Consider the following 19,539-nt stretch of genomic DNA (forward strand, 5'->3'; position numbering starts at 1 on the left):
CGCGGGGTAGGGGGACCGCAAGGCCGGCCGCACCGCGGCCGCTCCTCCCGCCGCCCGCAGCCAGCCCGGCCGGGGCCGCTGACCCGCGCGAGCCGCCGTCCGCGTCCTCGGCCGGAGGGCGGCACCCAGGCCCGGGGGCGGGCAGCGGGGGGCGGGGCTCCGCGCTCGGGCGTTGGCCCGGCGCCGGCCAGACCAATGGGAGCGGGCATCATAGGCCCCGCCCACGCGGGGGCGGGGCGCGGGCGCGCAGGCGCACGGCGCGGCCGGGCGGGCCGGCTGGCTGGGAAGATGGCGGCGGGATCCCTGGGCGCCGCCGCTGCCGCGGAGCGGGCCCGGGGCGTCCGGGCTGCGAGGTCCAGGGCGGAGGCCGGGCCATGAGCGCGTCGCCCTCGAGTGCCCGAGCCGCGGAGCCCGCCCGCGCCCCCCGGGCCGCCCCGCCTCCCTCGCCATGGCGCGGCTCGCGGACTACTTCGTGCTGGTGGCGTTCGGGCCGCACCCGCGCGGTGAGTGCGGCGGCCGGGGCCGGAGGCGGCGTCCGGGCAGCCCGCGAGGACATGGGCCGCCGGCCGGGGAGGCGGGCCGGGCGGCGTGGCCTCGCGGCGGCCCGGCAGGAGCAGGGCCCGGCGGCGCAGCCTGCCCGGCTCCCGCGGGTGGGCTGGGCGCGCTCCCCGGCGGCCGCGGTGGCGGTGCCTCCTGGCGCGGGCTGGTGGCTTGCCAGCCCTCCTCTGACCCGGAGCTGTGTCCGAAGCCTTTAGCGGCCTTGGCGGGGTGCAGAAGAGGGGTGGGGTTCAGGGGCTGTTTCACGGAGAGGCGGTGTTCGACCTGAAACTCGAGGACTTCGGGAGGAAATGTCGGGAGTGGAGACAAGAGCATTCCTGGCGATCAGCCTGCCTGTCCGGGCCTTGCAAGCCAAGCCCTGGGTGGGGGGTCAGGGCCTGTGTCTGAGAGCCCTTCAGCCCAGGGGGGTAGGAGAAAACGGAGCCTGACAATGACATCAGCAACAGCCGTGGAGACAGTGCGTTGGCAAGCGAGCTCCGTGTGCCAGGCCCTGCCCGGCCCTTTGTGTGTGTGATCTCACTTCTTCCCAGCAGCCCACCAAGGTTGCCCTGTTGTTGCCCCATCTGTAGAGCAGTCAGGCACAGAGAGGTTTAGTGCCTGGTCTAAGCTGGCACGGAGAGGCTGGGCCTTGTACCAGGTTGTCAGATCCCAACCGCAGGGGGCGGTTGTCCTGGGGATGGCTGTGTGGTCAGGCTGGGGCTGGACCTCGAGCCTGGAGGTGAGATTGAGCCCCCGCTTCCCAATTTCCCTGCTGCTTGTCAGTCCAGCTGCCACTGTCTGCACCCAGGACCTGCTTTCTCTCCCCTTTGCCTTTCTTCTTGCTGAGCGTCCCCCTACTGGACCCTGCGTACTCTCCGAAGCCTGTTTGGCATCTTCCTTGTCACCGGACCCTCCCCAGCGCCCTCTCCCTCGGCACTTGCACTCCTCTCTGCTCCCGTCTATCCAAGTATGCGTCTCTTGGCACCATGGTCATGAGCATCTGTCCTTTCCTCCAGAGAAGGAGTTCTCTTGGGCATGGACCACGTTGTCCTTGTCCCCTACACGGCAGGCTCACTGTCAGTGTTGTGCTGGCCCACCCAGGGAGAACCGTCTGCTCCAAGGCACTTGTGGGGGCACTGAGGAGGCCAGACCACCTGGAGTGGAAGGGTGCATGGGGATCGGGGAACAAGGCAGGCCGAAGGCTGGCCCAGCATGCTGGGCCTCTGGCTGGGTGCTGGGGCAGGGCCTGGTGATCCTGAGGGCAGTGTGGGGAGGCCAAGCGGGAGGTGTGGTGGCAGAGGGGGTGGAGATCGAGAGATGAGGGTGGATGAACGGGGAGGCACGTCTGGGTTCCCTGGCACACTAGTCCCCCGTGTGTGCCCACTCTGGATCTGCATGTGGGGCAGCACCTCCGGCACGTGTGTCCTCTGCGAGGGTGGGTAGAAGGCTGGAGCCTGAGTGCCCACTCCCTTGAGTGGCAGGAAGGAGTGATTCCCAGGCTGCCCACTGCAGTTGAGGGGGCATGGAGCCCCCAGCCACTGCCTTCCGGAAGGCAGCTTCCAGCTGGCACCCTTTAGAAGGACCCTCCATCCGTGTGAGGAACAAGCCCACAAGCTGGGACCCTGGCCATGCCCTGAGGGCAGAGCCAGGTGGTGGGGTGAGGAGGGAGGGAGCCGGAAGGAGGGGAGCAAGGTGTGGTGGTCAGTGGTTTGGTAGCTCTGTGACCTCAGGCCAGTCATTTGGCTCTCTGTGCCTCAGTTTCCTCATCCGGGGATGGAGAGACTCTCACTCACCTCCCAGGCTGCGTGAGGATGTGATAAACACAGACATGTGCAGCTGTGGCACATGGGAGGTCCCCGGAAACGATGAGCATCTTAATGGTTGAGCAGCAGGTGTGTGGATTCTCTAGGCACAGACACAACAGGAAGTTCTGAGGGGCGGAGGGACCCCTGCGTTCTGGCAGCCCAGGACACGAGGCAGAGTGCGGGGTCTCTTGGGTGGAGGTTAGGAGTGGCGAATGTGTCGTGTTTGGTCTGGGTCTGGACTCCTGTCTGGAGCCACTGGGTGCAGGGCCTGGGCGCTGAGCGTGAGTCTCAGCTGCCTGGGTTGGTCCAGAGTTCTGCCTGAGGGAGCCTCCCCACTGCTAGTGGCCGCCAGCGGGTGACCTCTCAGGAGAGTGGGGAGGGCCCCGAGACAGTGAGCGCCTGGGGTGGCTGTGACTCCTTCACCTCCAAGGGTGCAGGCGGCCAGCGCTGGCCCATCTGGAGGCCCCTCACCTGGTGAGTCAGAATCACCTTGCGCACCCTGGGCTCAGCTCTGGGGCCAGCCTGGGGACTAGACAGACACCCTCTGCCAGCTCTTGGCCCTGGAGTGCCTTGACAGTGGTCAGCTAGATTAACGCAGCTGCCCAGTGCCGAGGTGTCTGTGGGAGCAGGAGACACACTCGACCTGGGCAGTGGTCCTCCCGCTCCAGCAGCTGAGTGCGTGCCTGCCTGGGAGGAGGGGCGGGACCCCCAGCATCTGAGAAAAAGACTTCGTTCCATGGCCTTGGCTCTTTCAGTCCTGACCGTGCTGAGCTGGCCACACTCTGGAGCCCCATCTGCTGTCCCCACCCATGTTCCCGCCCTCTGGAGCAGGTTGGGGCTGTTTGGGATGGCCTCAGCTGCCTCTCAGCCCCCACCCTGGGAGCCTAAAGGGGCCCAAGGCCTTGGGTCTGGCTGCTTTGGGCTGACTGTGGTGGTGGGGAGGTGGGGAGGTTGAGAAGGACAGCTGGGGAAGCCGTAGGCCCCTCGCTCGCATCCTTCCACTGCGGCCGGCCTGGTGGAGCCGCCTGCGTGTTGAGGTCTGGGTGGGTGGTGCAGCAGGAAGGTGCTGTCCTTCCTTCTCTCCTCCTCCCTCTTCCTATAGCTGGGCTCTTCCCAGGCAGCAGAGCTGGCCAGTGCTGGTCAGCACGGACAGCAGGGTGTAGGGACAGCGGGTGTGTGGCGGGGGTGGAGGAGGCTGCCATCCGTTGCTGCCCCACAATGCACGCTGGCCCAGGCAGGGCCCTCCAGGCGTCAGAGCCTGGCACTGGTGATGGGGTGCTGCCAGCCGACAGCAGAACACGCAGTCTGTGTTCTCCCTTCAGGCCTGCAGCCTACATGGGGCTGGCTGCAGGAGAGAGTTCTCCTCGAGGAGCTTTGAGGACAGGAGCCTCAGTGTTGCCCTTGGGTGGGCCTTCCCTCATCCCTGGGTTCCAGGGTGGAGGGGACGGGGACTTCCTCCTGTCCCTGCCTCAGGGAACTTTGGTGCCCCTGTGACCCGCAGCTGTGCTGTTTGGATCAGTCCTGTCACTGTGGGGTGGAGGGGAGGACGCTCTCCCTCTTGTCTGCTCTGAGGCAGGAGCTTGGCTGCTGTAGATCGCTGACCCTCACAGCTCTAGGGCTTGAGTGGGTGGGGGATACTGGGGAGACATGGCAGAGCACCCTGCACCCCGAGGGCACAGAGCCCAGGTGCAGGCTGGGATCTCATAGGGCGCGAGGAGAGGGCCAGCCCCTAGCTGGAGCTGTGGGGCCTTTCCATGGCATGCCCTTCTGGGGTGCTGCATCCTGTTGGCCTTGGGGCTGCGGAAGCTGCTCTGTACTTCCGACCGAGGAGCCTTTTTGCTTGGGGGGTGTGCGTGAGGCTGGGTGTGGGGAGGACGGTCATGTAGCCGACTGAATGCATTCCACAAGCCGTAATTAGGCTGTGGTCTGTGTCAGGAGCTGGGCCCAGCTGGTGACAGGTGTACCAGCGGCCACTGGGGGTGTGGAGGGAGGGCGGTCCTCGGGGTCCCTGCAGGTCCCAGGCTTGGGGCAGAGAGCTTCCCAGAGGAGGGGACACTGGGCTGAGACCCAAAGGGCAGATCTAGGGCCGTCATGGCCCCGAGGAGCTTGGGGAGCGATGCCTGCTTGGCTGGCCTGACCTGGCCCTCCACCCCCAGCTCAAGGAGCGTGGAGCTCAGGGTTGGTGCTGTGGAGGGTGGAGCCCTTCAGAGGGCTCTCAGGCCGAGTGGCATGTCGGAGGTGGCGTGGACGGTGACCAGCAGCTCTGTGCCGTTCCCCTGCCTGGCCTTGCTGGGAGGCTGCAGAGTAGAGGCTGCTGTCCCTGTTCGCACACCCTGTCTTCCTTCCTCCTCCTGCTGCCTCGTGGCAAGAACTGGGTGAGCCCTGGGTGCCAGCCAGGGCTGGGCCCGGATGGTGGTTTGGGGCCCAGCACAAGGAGGCCCCTGGGGGAGTGGGTGGGGGGCGGAGCATCTGGGCGTGCAGGCCTGGGTGTGTGGAGGTGGGGGTGGCACTGGCAGACACCTGGCCCCACTGCAGCGTCCTCTACAGGTGTCAGTGGTAGGAGGGGGAGGGGGAGGAAGCTGAGGTTTTGAGAGTCAGAGTCGGCCTCTCACTGCCCCACCACCTCCCTGTCTGCAGCAGCCTGCCTGTTCCTGACTGTCTGGCCCCGCCTCCGGGATCCTGCAGGGCCCAGTGGTCTTCCAAGGCTGCAGCCCAGCCCCCCTGCCTTTAGGGGACCTGGGGGGCATGTGGAGTTGGGCTGCTGGGTCTGCTCGCCTGTGCACAGGTGGCCCAGGCTGGCTGGACGCGGGGTGTGTCCCAGCAGGCTCTCAGAGGCCGGGGGTCCACGGGAGGCTCTGTGTCACGTGCCCTCCCCTTACCCATCTGCCCCTGCTCCTTTTGGTGTGGGCGGCAGTGCTGAGGCCCAAGCAGGGGACGGGGGGACCCTGTGCCCGGGGACCTGCGGGTTGGTGTGGAAGTGAAGGTGAGGATGCCTCTCTCTTCCTGTGCATCCTGCTCTCTGAGTCCCAGGGAGCCGCCTCTTGGCAGGAGCTGGGCGCTAAGTGTCCCGTCGTGGCCCTCGTCCTGCTTCCTGTTTGGTTCTGAAGGGGGGCAGCCACAGGCATGGGCCTTCACCCCATCAGTGTGGACTGGACCTGGAAACAGTGCCCTGGCTATGGTTTTGGGGGGAAGGAGGCCAGAGGGGTCATGGGGTTCTGAGGAGAGGAGGGGGGTCTCTGGGGAAGACATCGGCCTCCTGGCACCCCTTCCCCCAAAAGCCCCCCTTCCTGGCTCAGGAGACCAGGGGCTGTGCTCGGGGCCTGTCGTCTGGGCTGCGCTCAGGGGCTGCCAGGGCAGGGAGCAGGCCTGGGGCCACCACCTTCCCACGCTCCCCAGAGCTGCTGGACCCCAGGGCGCAGGAAGCCGTCTGGGCACCCTGAGACCACGTCTCCACCCTCCACCCTCTCTGGGCCCTGCTGGCTGTGGGAATGGTTCTAACAGATGCTCACTAAACCCCATCTTCTGGAACCTGTGTGGGCACCCATCTGTCTCGAGGTGCTGTAGACGGGAAGCAGTTTGGGTTGTGGGCACGGGTGGTCTCCCTGCTGCTTCTTGGACCCCGCACAGACAGTGGGTTCTTTGCACCCCGGCATGGGCCGTGGCTGGCAGGTGACCGGGAGCTCCAGGGTCTGTGCCGCACAGCAGACGTGCCCTGTCGGTGTGGCGTTCGCAGCCTGGTGGGCTGTGAGAGTCAGGGGGCTGAGGGCCTTAATGGGGGGCTGGCTGTGGGGGCAGATGCCAAGCGGGCTATGGAACATTCCAAAACTGTTGCTCTCATTAGAGGGGCTCATGCTGTGTGAAGCTGGGCTAGTCTGTGACAGACAGAAAGAGGTCTCTGGTGTGTGGCACTGACGTGGTGGGGGCTGGGGGGCATGGCTTGCAGGAATCTGGGAGCTTCTCTCTCTGCCCCCAGATCTGGTGGCCATGGGGTCTGCGGCTGCCTAGCGGCCTCTCCACAAGAACTATTTTTAGGTAATTGAGGCTTGTCTGGTGCCAGGTGAGGGCCTGGTGGGTGGGGTGTTTCCACCCCGGGCCACAAGGCGGCTGCCTGGACCCTCGAGCCTCCTGGTGGGTGAGGAGTGGGAGGTGTGGGGTGCTCTGACCACCGCCGTTGTCCTCAGGGAGTGGGGAAGGCCAGGGCCAGATTCTGCAGCGTTTTCCGGAGAAGGACTGGGAGGACAACCCGTTCCCCCAGGGCATCGAGCTGGTGAGTGGGGCAGGCGGGCTGGGTGGCCTCTCGCTTGAACCCCCAGGACCGAGGAGCCTCCACAGTGCCTGGCCCCTGCCAGGCTGGGGACGGGAGAGGGCAGAGCTGCTGTGCAGGGCAGGGGCGGCAGGCTACCTGGTGCTCACGTCACTGGGTCGTGTTGTCACTCGCTCCTGACGGTGGGGACCTTCCCTTGTCACCTGGCTCCCACCCCAGCTGGGGAAGCCAGAGACTCTTACTCCTGAGGCCCAGGAGGCGGGCGAGGCGTCCCCAGGCTCACAGCACTGTGCGTGCACTGAGCCTCCAGCCCTGGCAGTGCGGACACGGGGCAGTGGGCAGTTTCCCGCTGCAGGGCTGGGCAGAGGAGCTGACCGCTGAGCCCTCCCCGCAGTTTTGCCAGCCCAGCGGGTGGCAGCTATGTCCCGAAAGGAATCCACCGACCTTCTTCGTTGCCGTCCTCACGGACATCAACTCCGAGCGACACTACTGCGCCTGTCTGACCTTCTGGGAGCCGGTGGAGCCCATGCAGGTCAGCTTGGGGGCTCCGGGGTGCAGCAGGTGTGAAGGAGCCCTCGGGCTTCAGCTACCTCCCCGCCTCTGCCTCTGGGTTCATCTTCCACCCCGCGGAGGCTGGAGTTCCTGGAGGGCCAGGCCAGTCTGAGCTGCCCGTGTCCTCCCTTCCCCAACCCTGGCGAGAAGAGAGCTGGGAGAATGGGCTTCTGTCTGTAGGAAGCAGCGTGCTCTGAGGACACCGCGGAGCGGGAGGAGGCAGTGGATGAGGGAGGCCAGGTGGGGCTGTCGCCCACAGCGCCTGCCCCGGCCGGCCAGCTGTTTGCTCCGAAGACCCTGGTGCTGGTGTCACGACTGGACCACGCGGAGGTGTTCAGGGTGAGGAGGCGGCTGGGGCGGTGGGCTGGGCCAGTGGGCTGGGACGCGCGTGGCCCCTCAGCCGCACCGTCATTTCCTGGTCTGGTCCTTGCAGAACAGCCTGGGTCTCATCTATGCCATCCACGTGGAGGGCCTGAACGTGTGCCTGGAGAATGTGGTTGGGAACCTGCTGACGTGCACTGTGCCCCTGGCCGGGGGATCACAGGTGGGTCTTGGGGACAGCTGGTGTCCCCACACCCACAGGCTCTCCTGGTACAGTCACAGGGGATGGCCCTCGTGGGCACGTGGCGTCCAGCCGGGGCTGCACACGGCCAAGGCCTTGGACGCGCCCTCCGCATCTTGGTTCCGCTGCCGTCTGTCCTGGGCCCTGCCTGCTTGCCTGGTCCTCGCTTCTGTGCTTTTGGGCCTGCGTCCTCTGCCTCTGTGCTCTCCCTGTGGGTGTGCGCCTGTCTCTGGATCCTGGTGTCAGCTTGTCTGTCTGCTCCCTGCCCTGTGCTCTCGTGAGCTGGGCGTGTCTAACCGTGTCTCTCTGCCCGTCTGTCCTGTGCAGCTGGACTCTGTTGAGGAAGGAGCGGTATGGATTCTTTGTTTCTTTCCCCACCCAGGCCCCGCCCCCGCCCCACTCAGAGGCAGCCATCTCTGCCCTGAGTTTTCTCTGCAGCGCTGTTCAGGCGACAGGCGGGCGTGGCCCTGCCCCTGCGCGGTGCCACCGCCCCAGCCAGTCCTACGCGGGTCTGTCTGTTCACAGGGCCTGCCCTGGGCCACAGAGCTCTGGGCTGACTTGGGTCTGGTCCACCTGCTGAGCCCTGACCCTTCTCTTTCCACAGAGAACCATCTCTCTGGGGGCTGGTGACCGGCAGGTCATACAGACCCCACTGGCCGACTCGCTGCCAGTCAGCCGCTGCAGTGTGGCCCTGCTCTTCCGCCAGCTGGGTGAGCCTGCCCGTCCTGCCCAGGCGCGGCTTCCTCTCCCTGGGCTGGGGGTCAGGGGTGGGTTCTCTGTGCCCAGGGTGGGGCCCAGGGCCCTCTCCAAACTTCTCTTCTTCAGGCATCACCAACGTGCTGTCTTTGTTCTGCGCTGCCCTCACGGAGCACAAGGTCCTCTTCCTGTCCCGGAGCTACCAGCGACTCTCAGACGCCTGCCGGGGCCTCCTGGCACTGCTGTTCCCTCTCAGATACAGGTGCCCACACCGTCCCGCCCCCACACCTCGTTCCCCACCCAGCTTCCCCGCCCGGCCCGTCCTGGGCTCACTGCGTCCTCTGGCGCCTGTGCAGCTTCACCTACGTGCCCATCCTGCCAGCCCAGCTGCTCGAGGTCCTCAGCACCCCCACGCCGTTCATCATCGGGGTGCACGCGGCCTTCCAGGCAGAGACCCAGGAGCTGGTAAGGGCTGTGCTTGTGGCCCCCTCACTGCACAGGCCTGTGGGTCCCTGACCACTCGCTCCCTTGGCCACAGCTGGACGTGATTGTTGCTGATCTCGATGGAGGGACGGTGACCGTCCCCGAGTGTGTGCACATCCCACCTCTGCCGGAGCCACTGCAGAGCCAGACGCACAGTGTTCTGAGCATGGTGAGGGGCCTCAGGGAAGCTGCGGCCTGGTGGCCTCGGGTCGCGGCTGCCTGGCAGCCAGGGGCATCCAGAGCAGAGGCCGGTGTGCAGCCACCTGCTTCCCTCGGCCCCCGCAGGTCTTGGACCCAGAGCTGGAGCTGGCCGACCTCGCCTTCCCCCCACCAACGACGTCCACGTCCTCCCTGAAGATGCAGGTGGGCGTCGTTGCTGCTTCCGTGTGGAGACCCCCACGCTCCCTACCCTCTCACTTAGGTCTGCTGCCGCTGACGGCTGGCTGACAGGGCCGAGCCCATGGCGGCCCCGCCGCGGGCTGCCCCGGGCTCCTGTTGCCAGGCAGGAAGGAGCTGTAGACGGTCAGGTGTGGGGGCGTGAATGGCACAGCCGAGGCACAGGGGCCCCTTGAGGTCCAGGACGCAGTGTCCGGTCACAAAGAGCCTCTGAGGGTCCTGAGCAGGAGCAGCTTGTTCAGTTTGGGTGGAGTTGCGTGGCCGGCCGTGTGTGGGTGGTGGGTGGAGGTGGGCGGAGGAGCCTGGGCAGGGGTGGGGAGCGGCACCAGGCAGCCCGGGCCGGCACTCACCCCCGCGACCTGTGCTCCCAGGACAAGGAGCTGCGCGCTGTCTTTCTGCGGCTCTTCGCGCAGCTCCTGCAGGGCTACCGCTGGTGCCTGCACGTCGTGCGTGTCCACCCAGAGCCGGTTATCCGCTTCCACAAGGTGGGCCGCCCGGTGGCCGGGTGGGCGTGGCTGGGAGGGAAACGCCGGTGGACCCCTGGAGGCTGAGGCCCCGTATCTCCCCAGGCAGCCTTCCTGGGCCAGCGCGGGCTGCTGGAAGATGACTTCCTGATGAAGGTGCTGGAGGGCATGGCCTTTGCCGGTTTCGTGTCAGAGCGGGGGGTCCCGTACCGCCCCACGGACCTGTTTGATGAGGTGTGCCCCGCTCTGGCCCCTGGCCCCTGCCCCGCTGGCCTGCCTGACCCTGCCTCCCCTTCCCTCCTGCCCCAGCTGGTGGCCCACGAGGTGGCGCGGATGCGGGCTGACGAGAACCACCCCCAGCGTGTGCTGCGTCACGTCCAGGAACTGGCAGAGCAGCTCTATAAGAACGTACGCAGGCTGGCAGCAGAAGGGGGGCCTCGTGTTGCCTTGGTCCCTGGTCCCGACCCACACCTGCCGTCTCCTCTCAGGAGAACCCGTACCCAGCCGTGGCGATGCACAAAGTGCAGAGGCCGGGTGAGGCCAGCCACCTGCGCCGGGCACCCCGGCCCTTCCCGCGGCTGGATGAGGGCACCGTGCAGTGGATTGTGGACCAGGCCGCCGCCAAGATGCAGGGCGCGCCCCCCGCCGTGAAGGCAGAGAGGAGGACCACGGTGCCCTCTGGGCCCCCTATGAGTGCGTGATGCGGGAGGGGCAGGCCTCGGGTGCGGCCAGGATGGGGGCGGGGCCTGGGTGAGCATGTCCTGTCCCCTCAGCTGCCATCCTGGAGCGGTGTGGCGGGCTGCAGGCCAACAGCGCCCGCCGGCTGGAGGTGGTGCGCAACTGCATCTCCTACGTGTTCGAGGGGAAGATGCTTGAGGCCAAGAAGGTGAGTGGGGTTCTTCCACCCTGGGGTCAGGGAGTGGCCTTCAGCGGAGGCTCAGGCCTCCCCTGTGGGCTGCGGGACCACCTGAGGTGGCCAGAGGGCAGGGGTGTCGGTCACCCTCCTTGATCTCAGTGGCTGGTGGGTTGGGCCTTCAGGGGGGCTCAGCAAGCGGCATTTAATTGCAATTTTTGGAAATTGGAGGACCCTTAAGACTTCCGCTATTACGTTTTCTCTGTCCCCTTCCTCCAGAAAGGGCCCATGCATTTCCCGTATTTTGTAAATTTTAGAAAACGGAGCTCACTTCTGTGCCGCCACGCGTTCCACGGTGTTCACTTGACACCTCTGGGCCTTCACCACGGCCAGTCTGAGTCTGTCTGGGTTTTTTTGCGGCTTTGTGGCGTCCTCGTGGTGTCCAGTTGTATCATGAATAGTAGCAACAGCAGGACAAGCCCTGAGCCCTTTCTCTGGCCCGGCCTGTGCCACGTGGGTCACCTGCGCTGCGCGGGCTCGTGCTTTCTGGACACTGAGTGGGGGCCGTGGGGCCTCCCTCCAGGGCACGTCTCCTCGCTGGCCTGTGCGCTCGCAGCCTTAGTGCCCCACGTCTCCGTCTCTGTGCCCCTTCCTTGTGGACTCCTGGGTCCACCGAAGTTTTAGTCTCGGTTGGTCAGCGGAGCCCCCAAGCTGGGGAACAGCTCACCTGCGTGGCTTTCGGTCTCTGTGCTTGGAGCAGGGCTCTGGCCTCTGGGCACCCACGGCCCGCGCCCCCTGGCCTTGTGTGTGGGTCTTCCCCACGCCTCCCTGCGTGCCCTCAGCCCGTGTTCCCCTCGCCCCCGCCCCCAGCTGCTCCCGGCCGTGCTGAGGGCCCTGAAGGGGCGAGCTGCCCGCCGCTGCCTCGCGCAGGAGCTGCACCTCCACGTGCAGCAGAACCGTGCGGTCCTCGACCACCAGCAGTTTGACTTTGTCGTCCGCATGATGAACTGCTGCCTACAGGTGAGGCTGGGCCTGCCATCCCGCCAGCGGTGTGGCCCCTGAGTGGGGACAGGCAGGAGAGCCTGGTCTGCGGGTGAGTGAACACGGCTGAAGGGGATCTGTGTGTGTGGGGGATGGGGGTCCCCAGTGTGCACGGGCTGAAGGTAGGGGAGAGCCCTGTTGGGGGCACGGGGTGCGGGGTCTCCTGATCTTGAACCTCTCAGGCAACCCTGAGCAGCTGCAGCCAGTGGTCTGGGTTACGGTCTGTGGTGGCCAGGGGACAGGCAGGGTGTGGTTGGAGGTGGGCACTGCCCGGAGGTGGAGGAAGGTCCACAGGGCTTACCGCTCCGCCCGTAGGACTGCACCTCTCTGGATGAGCATGGCATCGCGGCTGCCCTGCTGCCCCTGGTCACAGCCTTCTGCCGGGTGAGTGCTCGGGGACCCGGGTCTCCTCCCCAGGCCCCTCCTGGCTATATCCAGCTGACCTCCCACCCGGCTTCTGCAGAAGCTGAGCCCGGGGGTGACGCAGTTTGCATACAGCTGCGTGCAGGAGCACGTGGTGTGGAGCACGCCGCAGTTCTGGGAGGCCATGTTCTATGGGGACGTGCAGACCCACATCCGAGCCCTCTATCTGGAGCCCGCTGAGGACCGAGCCCCCTCCCAGGTGTGCAGGGGCTCCCTGGGCCTGGGCCGGGGGTGGGAGCAGGTGTCCCTGGCTCATGTACCTGGTGCTGTGGCAGGAGGTTGGGGAGGCACCTTCCCAGGAGGACGAGCGCTCTGCCCTGGACGTGGCTTCTGAGCAGCGGCGTCTGTGGCCAACCATGAGCCGCGAGAAGCAGCAGGAGTTGGTGCAGAAGGAGGAGAGCACGGTGTTCAGCCAGGCCATCCACTATGCCAACCGCATGAGCTACCTCCTCCTGCCCCTGGACAGCAGCAAGAGCCGCCTGCTGCGGGAGCGTGCGGGGCTGGGCGACCTGGAGAGCGCCAGCAACAGTCTGGTCACCAACAGGTGGGGGGGGTGGGGGCGGGCGGGGCGGGTGTGGGGAATGGGGCCAGGGGGACGGGCCCGTGCCCACCGCCCCCTCCCTGGCCCAGCATGGCGGGCAGCGTGGCCGAGAGCTACGACACGGAGAGTGGCTTCGAGGATGCGGAGACGTGCGACGTGGCTGGGGCTGTGGTCCGCTTCATCAACCGCTTTGTGGACAAGGTCTGCACGGAGAGTGGGGTCACCAGCGACCACCTCAAGGGGCTGCATGTCATGGTGCCAGGTACGGGGTCTGGGCGTGGGTTCTCTCCCCTCGGACGGGTGGGTGGGCCAGGGCGTGAGAGCTGCTCTCCCCAGACATCGTCCAGATGCACATCGAGACCCTGGAGGCCGTGCACCGAGAGAGCAAGAGGCTGCCCCCCATCCAGAAGGTAGGCGGGGGCCCGGTGGGCTACAGGCGCCAGGGCCCTGGGCTGGGCCCTGAGCTGCCGTCCTGTGCCTGAGCAGCCCAAACTGCTGCGGCCACGCCTGCTGCCCGGTGAGGAGTGTGTGCTGGACGGCCTGCGCGTCTGTCTGCTGCCAGATGGGCGAGAGGAGGGCGCCGGGGGCAGTGGGGGGGGCCCTGCACTGCTCCCAGCCGAGGGCGCCGTCTTCCTCACCACGTACCGCGTCATCTTCACCGGGATGCCCACCGACCCCCTGGGTGAGCCTTCAGACCCTCACCCTGGCCCACTGTCCCCTTCCTGCCAGGCCTTTGGGGTGGTGGAGTTCCCTGCATGCCCCCCCTTTCTTAGGGGTGCAGGGCCCCTGTGGAGATGGGCCCTAGTCCACTCCTCCCCACCCATCTAGAGCCCCCACACCTCTGGTCCCCTCCCACCCTCTGACTCTGTGCGCACCTGCTGTCAGTGGGGGAGCAGGTGGTGGTCCGCTCCTTCCCGGTGGCTGCGCTGACCAAGGAGAAGCGCATCAGTGTGCAGACGCCCGTGGACCAGCTCCTGCAGGACGGGCTGCAGCTGCGCTCCTGCACGTTCCAGGTGGGTGGGCTCGCGTCTGCCCATGGCCCTGGGGTGGCTTGTTAGTTTGGGGCCCTCGCCTTGGCTCTCAACTTGCCGTCAACTGCCCGTTTGATGTGCCGGCCTTTGAGTCCCTGTCATTTTCTTGGGCACTGACCCTCGAGTCAGTGTCTTGGGTCTGCGGTGCGAGCCCAGACATCGCCATATAGCTGCTGAAACTTACAGTTCACGCAGACACTTGACTTCGAGTGTGGGGCCGTGGGGCCTGCCTCTGCTGTGGCTGAACGGAGAAGCGCCCAGGTACCCGGCAGTGTCACAGCTAGGGAGTGGCCTCGGGGGCCACCCAGACCCCTGACGGCTTCTGTTTCTGACACAGCTGCTGAAAATGGCCTTTGATGAGGAGGTGGGGTCCGACAGCGCCGAGCTCTTCCGTAAGCAGCTGCACAAGCTGCGGTACCCGCCGGACATCAGGGGCACCTTCGCGTTCACTCTGGGCTCTGCCCACCCACCCGGCCGGCCACCCCGGACCACCAAGGATAAGGGTCCCTCTCTCAGGTGTGGATCTGGGTCCCAGGGACAGGGCAGCCGGGCCCCGCTGTGCTCCCACCCCGTGACCACGTCCTCTCGTCTCCCATCCCCTTGGCTGACCCTGCAGAACCCTGTCGCGGAACCTGGTGAAGAATGCCAAGAAGACCATCGGGCGGCAGTACGTCACCCGCAAGAAGTACAACCCCCCCAGCTGGGAGCACCGGGGCCAGCCGCCCCCTGAGGACCAGGAGGACGAGATCTCAGGTTGGGGGCAGAGGGGAAGTGCTGGGTGGCCTCTGGGTGGGTCCCTTGTGGAGGACAGGACGTGGCAGGGCGGCCTCTGGGTTGTGATCCTGTGTGCTTGTCCTGCGCAGTGTCGGAGGAGCTGGAACCCAGCACGCTGACCCCGTCCTCAGCCCTGAAGCCCTCGGACCGCATGACCATGAGCAGCCTGGTGGAGAGGGCTTGTTGCCGTGACTACCAGCGCCTCGGCCTGGGCACCCTGAGCAGCAGCTTGAGCCGGGCCAAGTCCGAGCCCTTCCGTGTGTCCCCCGTCAACCGCATGTATGCCATCTGCCGCAGGTGAGGCCAGCCAGGACACGCCCGGGAGGGCACGGGCAGGGCTGCCCATTTGACATGCCAGTGCTCGGGTCTTCGTCATTTCTGTGGGGCACTGACCCTCGAGTCAGGGGGCCCCGCGTGGAGAGGGGGCAGGCGCTTGGGCACCTTCCCTGCCTGCTGTGGCCCTGTCACAGTTCCTGGTCAGGTGTGGCCGGGTGAGGCTGCAGGGCGTGGCAGGCACCTGGCTGAGCACAGCTGCGCGGGCTCATGGCCGAGGGCCGGAGAGGGCCTTGCCTGAGTGTTGGGGGCCGCGAGCCTGCTCCCCTGCTCCCCACGGCTTGGCTGCTCCCCCTTCCAGGGGTGTGCACCGGGGCAGGGGGGCTTCTCAGCTGCCCTCATGCCACCGCCTCCCTGCAGCTACCCAGGGCTGCTGATCGTGCCTCAGAGCGTCCAGGACAACGCCCTGCAGCGCGTGTCTCGCTGCTACCGCCAGAACCGTTTCCCCGTGGTCTGCTGGCGCAGTGGGCGTTCCAAGGCTGTGCTGCTGCGCTCTGGCGGCCTGCACGGCAAGGGTGTTGTTGGCCTTTTCAAGACCCAGAACGCGCCTTCTCCAGGTACCTTCCCTGCGCCCTGCCCTGGGTCTGCCCCGCGCCGCCCCGCCCCACGCCGCCCCAGCTCTGCTTCCTCTCCCAGGCCAGTCCCAGGCAGACTCGAGCAGCCTGGAGCAGGAGAAGTACCTACAGGCCGTGGTCAGCTCCATGCCCCGCTACGCCGACACGTCAGGACGCAACACGCTCAGCGGCTTCTCCTCGGCCCACATGGGCAGTCACGGTGAGTGCAGCCGGTGGGGCGGGGAGGGCTCTCGTGGGCCGTGGTGGCGTGTGTGGTGGGCAGGGCAGAAGCGGCCTCGGCCAGGGATGTGTGGGTGTGAGACACCTGTGCAGACCAGCTGGGTGTCCCGAGGCGCTGCCTGCCCTGACCACCCGCCTCTGCACGTCCCCAATGGTGACCTCCTGCCAGAGGCTCCGAGTGGCCACTTCCATAGCCGAGCCTGACCGCTTCCTGCAGCCTCGTGACATCCCCGATCTTTGCCGCAGCTCCTCTCCCAGTTCCGCCCACCCTGCGTCCTCATCTGTCCTGGCTCCCTGGGCCTTGTCTGTGCCGGTCTCACTGTCCCCGTCCCCAGTGCCTGTGCCCTTCCACGGTGCCCTGCGCGCTGAGGCAGGTCCAGGCTGGCTGCCAGCACCTGTGCAGGCCGTGCTTCCCTCTGACCCTGTGTTGCCGCAGTCACGTGAAATGCATCCCACCCTGCAAGGGGGGCCGTTGTCCCGTTCCGCAGAGGAGGCATCGGGCCGGGGAGGGTGGAGAGTGTCTGCGGAGCCCTCACCCTGGACGCCTGGCACTGGTGCCAGGCAGGGCTGTGTCTTCGTGCATTGGCCCCAGGCGGAGAGCTGTGGTGCTGAGGGTCCTCTGTGCACCCACTGTCCACGCGGGGTGGACAGCCGTGTCCAGTGAGGGAGGGAGGGGAATTGTGGGAGCTGAGCACTGGGAGGTGAGATCCGGCAGGGCCCGAAGGCCAGTGGAGGGGACGTGTTACAAGGGCACCCGCTGGAGTCTCCTGTAGGCAGCTGTTGTGTCCCTCCTCCCCCTACCTAACTCCGTCTGACCCTCTGACCTCTCCCTCCGCCCCAACCTCGTCTGACCCTGATTCTGTCCGCCCCAGCCTCCCTGTGGCCTTTCTCCCCACAGCCCCCCATGATCTGGCCCTGGCCCGGGGGTGCTGGGGCTCCTTGAAGGTTGTCCTTGGACTCGGCTCCAGCTACCGTGCAACACACAGGCCCAGCGTGTCCCCATGTGGGTCCTCTGCATGGACGTCTCATCCTAGCACCGGGCGTGAGACCCGGGAAGCTCCTGCACCGCAGCCTGCCAAGCCCACCCCACTGTGCCCAGCCTGTCCCCTCTGCGGCTGCAGCGACGGTGCCCTCAGGGCTGTGGGGGGTGTGAGCTGTTGACGCTCAAACCAGGAGTCACCCGAGGCCTCCCGACCCCTTAGTCCCTCCCCTTGAGCTTGTGGGCCTAGCTCCTAGGAGGGCAGCAAGGGGCACTGGAGGGTTTTAGGGGCTGATAGCACCACCCTCCGGCACAGCCGGCCCTAGATCTGTCTGCTGTGCCCCCGGCTCCCAGGACAAGCCACGCAGGTCTGCAGTCCTGGCCAGCGGCCACCCCCTCCCACAGCTCCTCTCCCTGCTGGGGCTCCCTGCTGAGCACAGCACACGTGGCCTCCCTACCTGGTGAACGCCCGACAGCGTTCCTCAGGGCTCTGTCCTACAAGACGCGCGCAGGGGCCGAGGGGGCCTGGAGCAGGGCTGCGAGTCTGCCCTCGTGGTCACTGAGGGGGACGCCATCCTCGGAGAGGCCACACTTGACCCACGCTCACTCCTGTCAGGAATACTTGTTCTTTAGTTCAAAAGTGGTTTTTTTGATTTTCCACATAGCAAGTTACGTGATCGTGTTTCACAGTTACCTCGTCTTGGTGCCTGCAGGTGGGGCCCTCCCCCTGCTCAGGCCTGCCGGCCCCAGGGCCTGTGTCTCCCTCACGCCCGTCTCCAGCCCTGGCTGGGGCCACCCGACTGCCCAGCAGGGCACAGGGTCTCGGCTCCCCCGCTGTGCTCTTGGAGGAGAGAGAGCTCAGGGACCCTGGCCGGGCTCTGCCCTCTTGTCAGGACCGGGCCCTGCCAGCGTCCTGCTGTCTCGCTGAGCTGGGTGCTCGGTGCGGCAGCTGTCAGAGGACCTGGCTGTGGGGCACAGGCTGGCCTTGTGCTTGTCCCGTGGTGGCCGCTTGCTGGACGGGGAGTGATGCCCCACATCGCTCTGTGTCCTGTCCTTGGGAGAGGCAGGTGAGCAGGGCACAGCCATGCACCCAGAGACCCACAGCGTGACCCCAGGCAGCCCAGCCTCCGGGCTGCCACCTCCTGGCAGGGCCTCCCTGCCTCAGGTCAGGCATCACCCAGGCCTCGTGAGTCTCAGCCCAGCACGGCCCAGGGCCCAGGCCTGCTTGTGCCCTGAACCAAGCCGCTCTCCATCCTGTGCTGGCACTTCCAGGCTCTGAGCCCTCTCTCCTCTTCCAGATGCCTCCAGGCCACCTCTGCTCCAGGCCTCGCCTCGCAGGCCCTCGCTGTTGCTATGTGCGCTGGGTGGAGGCTGCTGCGTGGCCATGTGTCGAGAGCAGTTCTGGGCAGTGCCTGTCAGACCAGCCCTGGCCCTGAGCTAGGGAGGAGAGTCCGGGAGGGTGGCTGCTCGGCACAGGGCAGGTGTGGGAAGGTACTCGGAGACAGAGTTGTTCTCGGTCAGCCGAGTGGGAAGAGAAGAGCCGGTCGAGAGCCTGGGACTTGGGCCCCTCCCACCGTGGAGCTCTGCTTTACCTGTCCCCTGTACCAGGATGACAGCACTTCCCACTCTGAGACCAGGGACTTGGCAGTGACTCCTGCTACCTCCAGGGCTCCTGGGGGGCTTCATGGGAACCTTTGGGCTGTAGGCACCCCAAGCTGGGCACTCCCAGGCCTGAGCCACCTCTCTGCTGTGCCCCCAGCGCCCAGCCCCAGAGCCAGGGTCACCACGCTGTCCAACCCCATGGCGGCCTCGGCCTCCCGACGGACAGCGCCCCGAGGTACCGTACTGGGCCTGCGCAGGCCGGTCCCCCATACCTGGCACTGACGGCCCCCAGCGTGCACTGAGTCATTGTGGGCACTAATGTCCCCCTCCACACCTGACGCTAACGGCCCTGCCCCCAGCCCCGGTACTCACCTGCCTGCCACTGAGTCCTGCCCTAGACACTAACACCGGGCACACCTAGTGTCTCCGCATCTGTGTGTTGCAGCCCTCCTCCCTCGCACAGCCCTGCAGGGGTCCTGTCGGCCACCCCTGCCCTGCCCTGGGAGCCCAGCTCCCTCCCTGGAGGCCGGGCCCAGCCAGCCCCAGGTAAGTGGTGCCCTGGCCCTGCTTGGGTGCTCACCTGGTGTCTCCTCTGCAGGTAAGTGGGGCAGTGTCCGGGCCAGCGGGCGCACCAGTGGGCTCGGCACCGATGTGGGCTCCCGGCTGGCTGGCAGAGACCTGCTGGGCCCCCCCCAGGCCAACGGGGCTCCCTCGGATCCAGGCTTTTTGCGACCCCAGCGTGCAGCCCTCTACATCATTGGGGACAAAGCCCAGCTCAAGGTGACAGGTCGGGGCATGGGGCCAGGCAGGGGGCACAGGGCCTGGGCACGTCTGCCTCACGGTGCTTGGCCGGCCTCTTCCCAGGGTGTGCGGCCAGACCCCTTGCAGCAGTGGGAGCTGGTGCCCATTGAGGTGTTTGAGGCGCGGCAGGTAAAGGCCAGCTTCAAGAAGCTGCTGAAGGCTTGTGTCCCAGGCTGTGCCGCCGCTGAGCCCGGCCCGCCGTCCTTCCTGCGCTCACTGGAGGACTCCGAGTGGCTGACCCAGGTCTCTGCACCGTCCCTGCCCCTCGCCCCCTTGGTGCTGGGCCCACCACCTGGCTGGAACTGCGTGGCCAGGGTTGAGTGGGCTTGCCTGACAGTGTTGAACACCAGGAGGTGACAGCCACTTCCACCCAGCGTCATGGTGCCGGAAGGCAGCTTGGGCAGCCAGGCTTGGCAGGAGGCTGGCAGTGAGAGTGGCCAGGTCCCGGGTTTGGGTGTCTCAGGCAACCTGCAGGGCCTGGGTGGGCTGGGGACCCACATAGGACCTGGCCTGTGGGTCAGGTCCCACTGCTGTGCTCTCCTTTGGGAGGGGCTGGGCACTGACTCCCTGGCTTGCTGAGAGCTGGAGGGGTCGGAGAGGGCCGCTGG

General features: G+C 66.7%; 1 protein-coding gene across 3 annotated transcripts in view; it reads left to right on the forward strand.

The window, feature by feature from the left end:
* Window positions 1–235: 235 nt before the first annotated feature.
* Window positions 236–19,539, forward strand: part of SBF1 (SET binding factor 1) — a 28,648-nt gene continuing 9,344 nt past the window's right edge. Inside the window, exons 1-31 of one of the 3 annotated variants that reach the window (XM_012648781.1) lie at window positions 236–503; window positions 6,524–6,609; window positions 7,001–7,138; window positions 7,339–7,497; window positions 7,592–7,702; window positions 8,325–8,430; window positions 8,546–8,678; window positions 8,773–8,881; window positions 8,955–9,068; window positions 9,185–9,262; window positions 9,667–9,780; window positions 9,865–9,993; window positions 10,069–10,167; window positions 10,248–10,452; window positions 10,533–10,645; window positions 11,483–11,632; window positions 11,969–12,037; window positions 12,117–12,275; window positions 12,352–12,620; window positions 12,707–12,879; window positions 12,954–13,027; window positions 13,104–13,299; window positions 13,503–13,630; window positions 13,986–14,164; window positions 14,265–14,401; window positions 14,512–14,719; window positions 15,116–15,312; window positions 15,392–15,529; window positions 18,288–18,365; window positions 18,729–18,910; window positions 18,995–19,174. In XM_012648781.1, coding sequence (XP_012504235.1) covers window positions 449–503; window positions 6,524–6,609; window positions 7,001–7,138; window positions 7,339–7,497; window positions 7,592–7,702; window positions 8,325–8,430; window positions 8,546–8,678; window positions 8,773–8,881; window positions 8,955–9,068; window positions 9,185–9,262; window positions 9,667–9,780; window positions 9,865–9,993; window positions 10,069–10,167; window positions 10,248–10,452; window positions 10,533–10,645; window positions 11,483–11,632; window positions 11,969–12,037; window positions 12,117–12,275; window positions 12,352–12,620; window positions 12,707–12,879; window positions 12,954–13,027; window positions 13,104–13,299; window positions 13,503–13,630; window positions 13,986–14,164; window positions 14,265–14,401; window positions 14,512–14,719; window positions 15,116–15,312; window positions 15,392–15,529; window positions 18,288–18,365; window positions 18,729–18,910; window positions 18,995–19,174 — 4,266 coding nt within the window. In that variant the 5' untranslated portion in view covers window positions 236–448. Of the gene's footprint in view, window positions 504–6,523; window positions 6,610–7,000; window positions 7,139–7,338; window positions 7,498–7,591; window positions 7,703–8,324; window positions 8,431–8,545; window positions 8,679–8,772; window positions 8,882–8,954; window positions 9,069–9,184; window positions 9,263–9,666; window positions 9,781–9,864; window positions 9,994–10,068; window positions 10,168–10,247; window positions 10,453–10,532; window positions 10,646–11,482; window positions 11,633–11,968; window positions 12,038–12,116; window positions 12,276–12,351; window positions 12,621–12,706; window positions 12,880–12,953; window positions 13,028–13,103; window positions 13,300–13,502; window positions 13,631–13,985; window positions 14,165–14,264; window positions 14,402–14,511; window positions 14,720–15,115; window positions 15,313–15,391; window positions 15,530–18,287; window positions 18,366–18,575; window positions 18,911–18,994; window positions 19,175–19,539 lie in introns of all 3 variants that reach the window. The other 2 variants (XM_012648780.1, XM_012648782.1) reach the window with 2 other exon arrangements.

The sequence above is a fragment of the Propithecus coquereli genome, unplaced genomic scaffold (genome assembly GCF_000956105.1).
Source record: "Propithecus coquereli isolate 6110/MARCELLA unplaced genomic scaffold, Pcoq_1.0 Scaffold294, whole genome shotgun sequence".
Classification (NCBI taxonomy): Eukaryota; Metazoa; Chordata; class Mammalia; order Primates; family Indriidae; genus Propithecus; species Propithecus coquereli.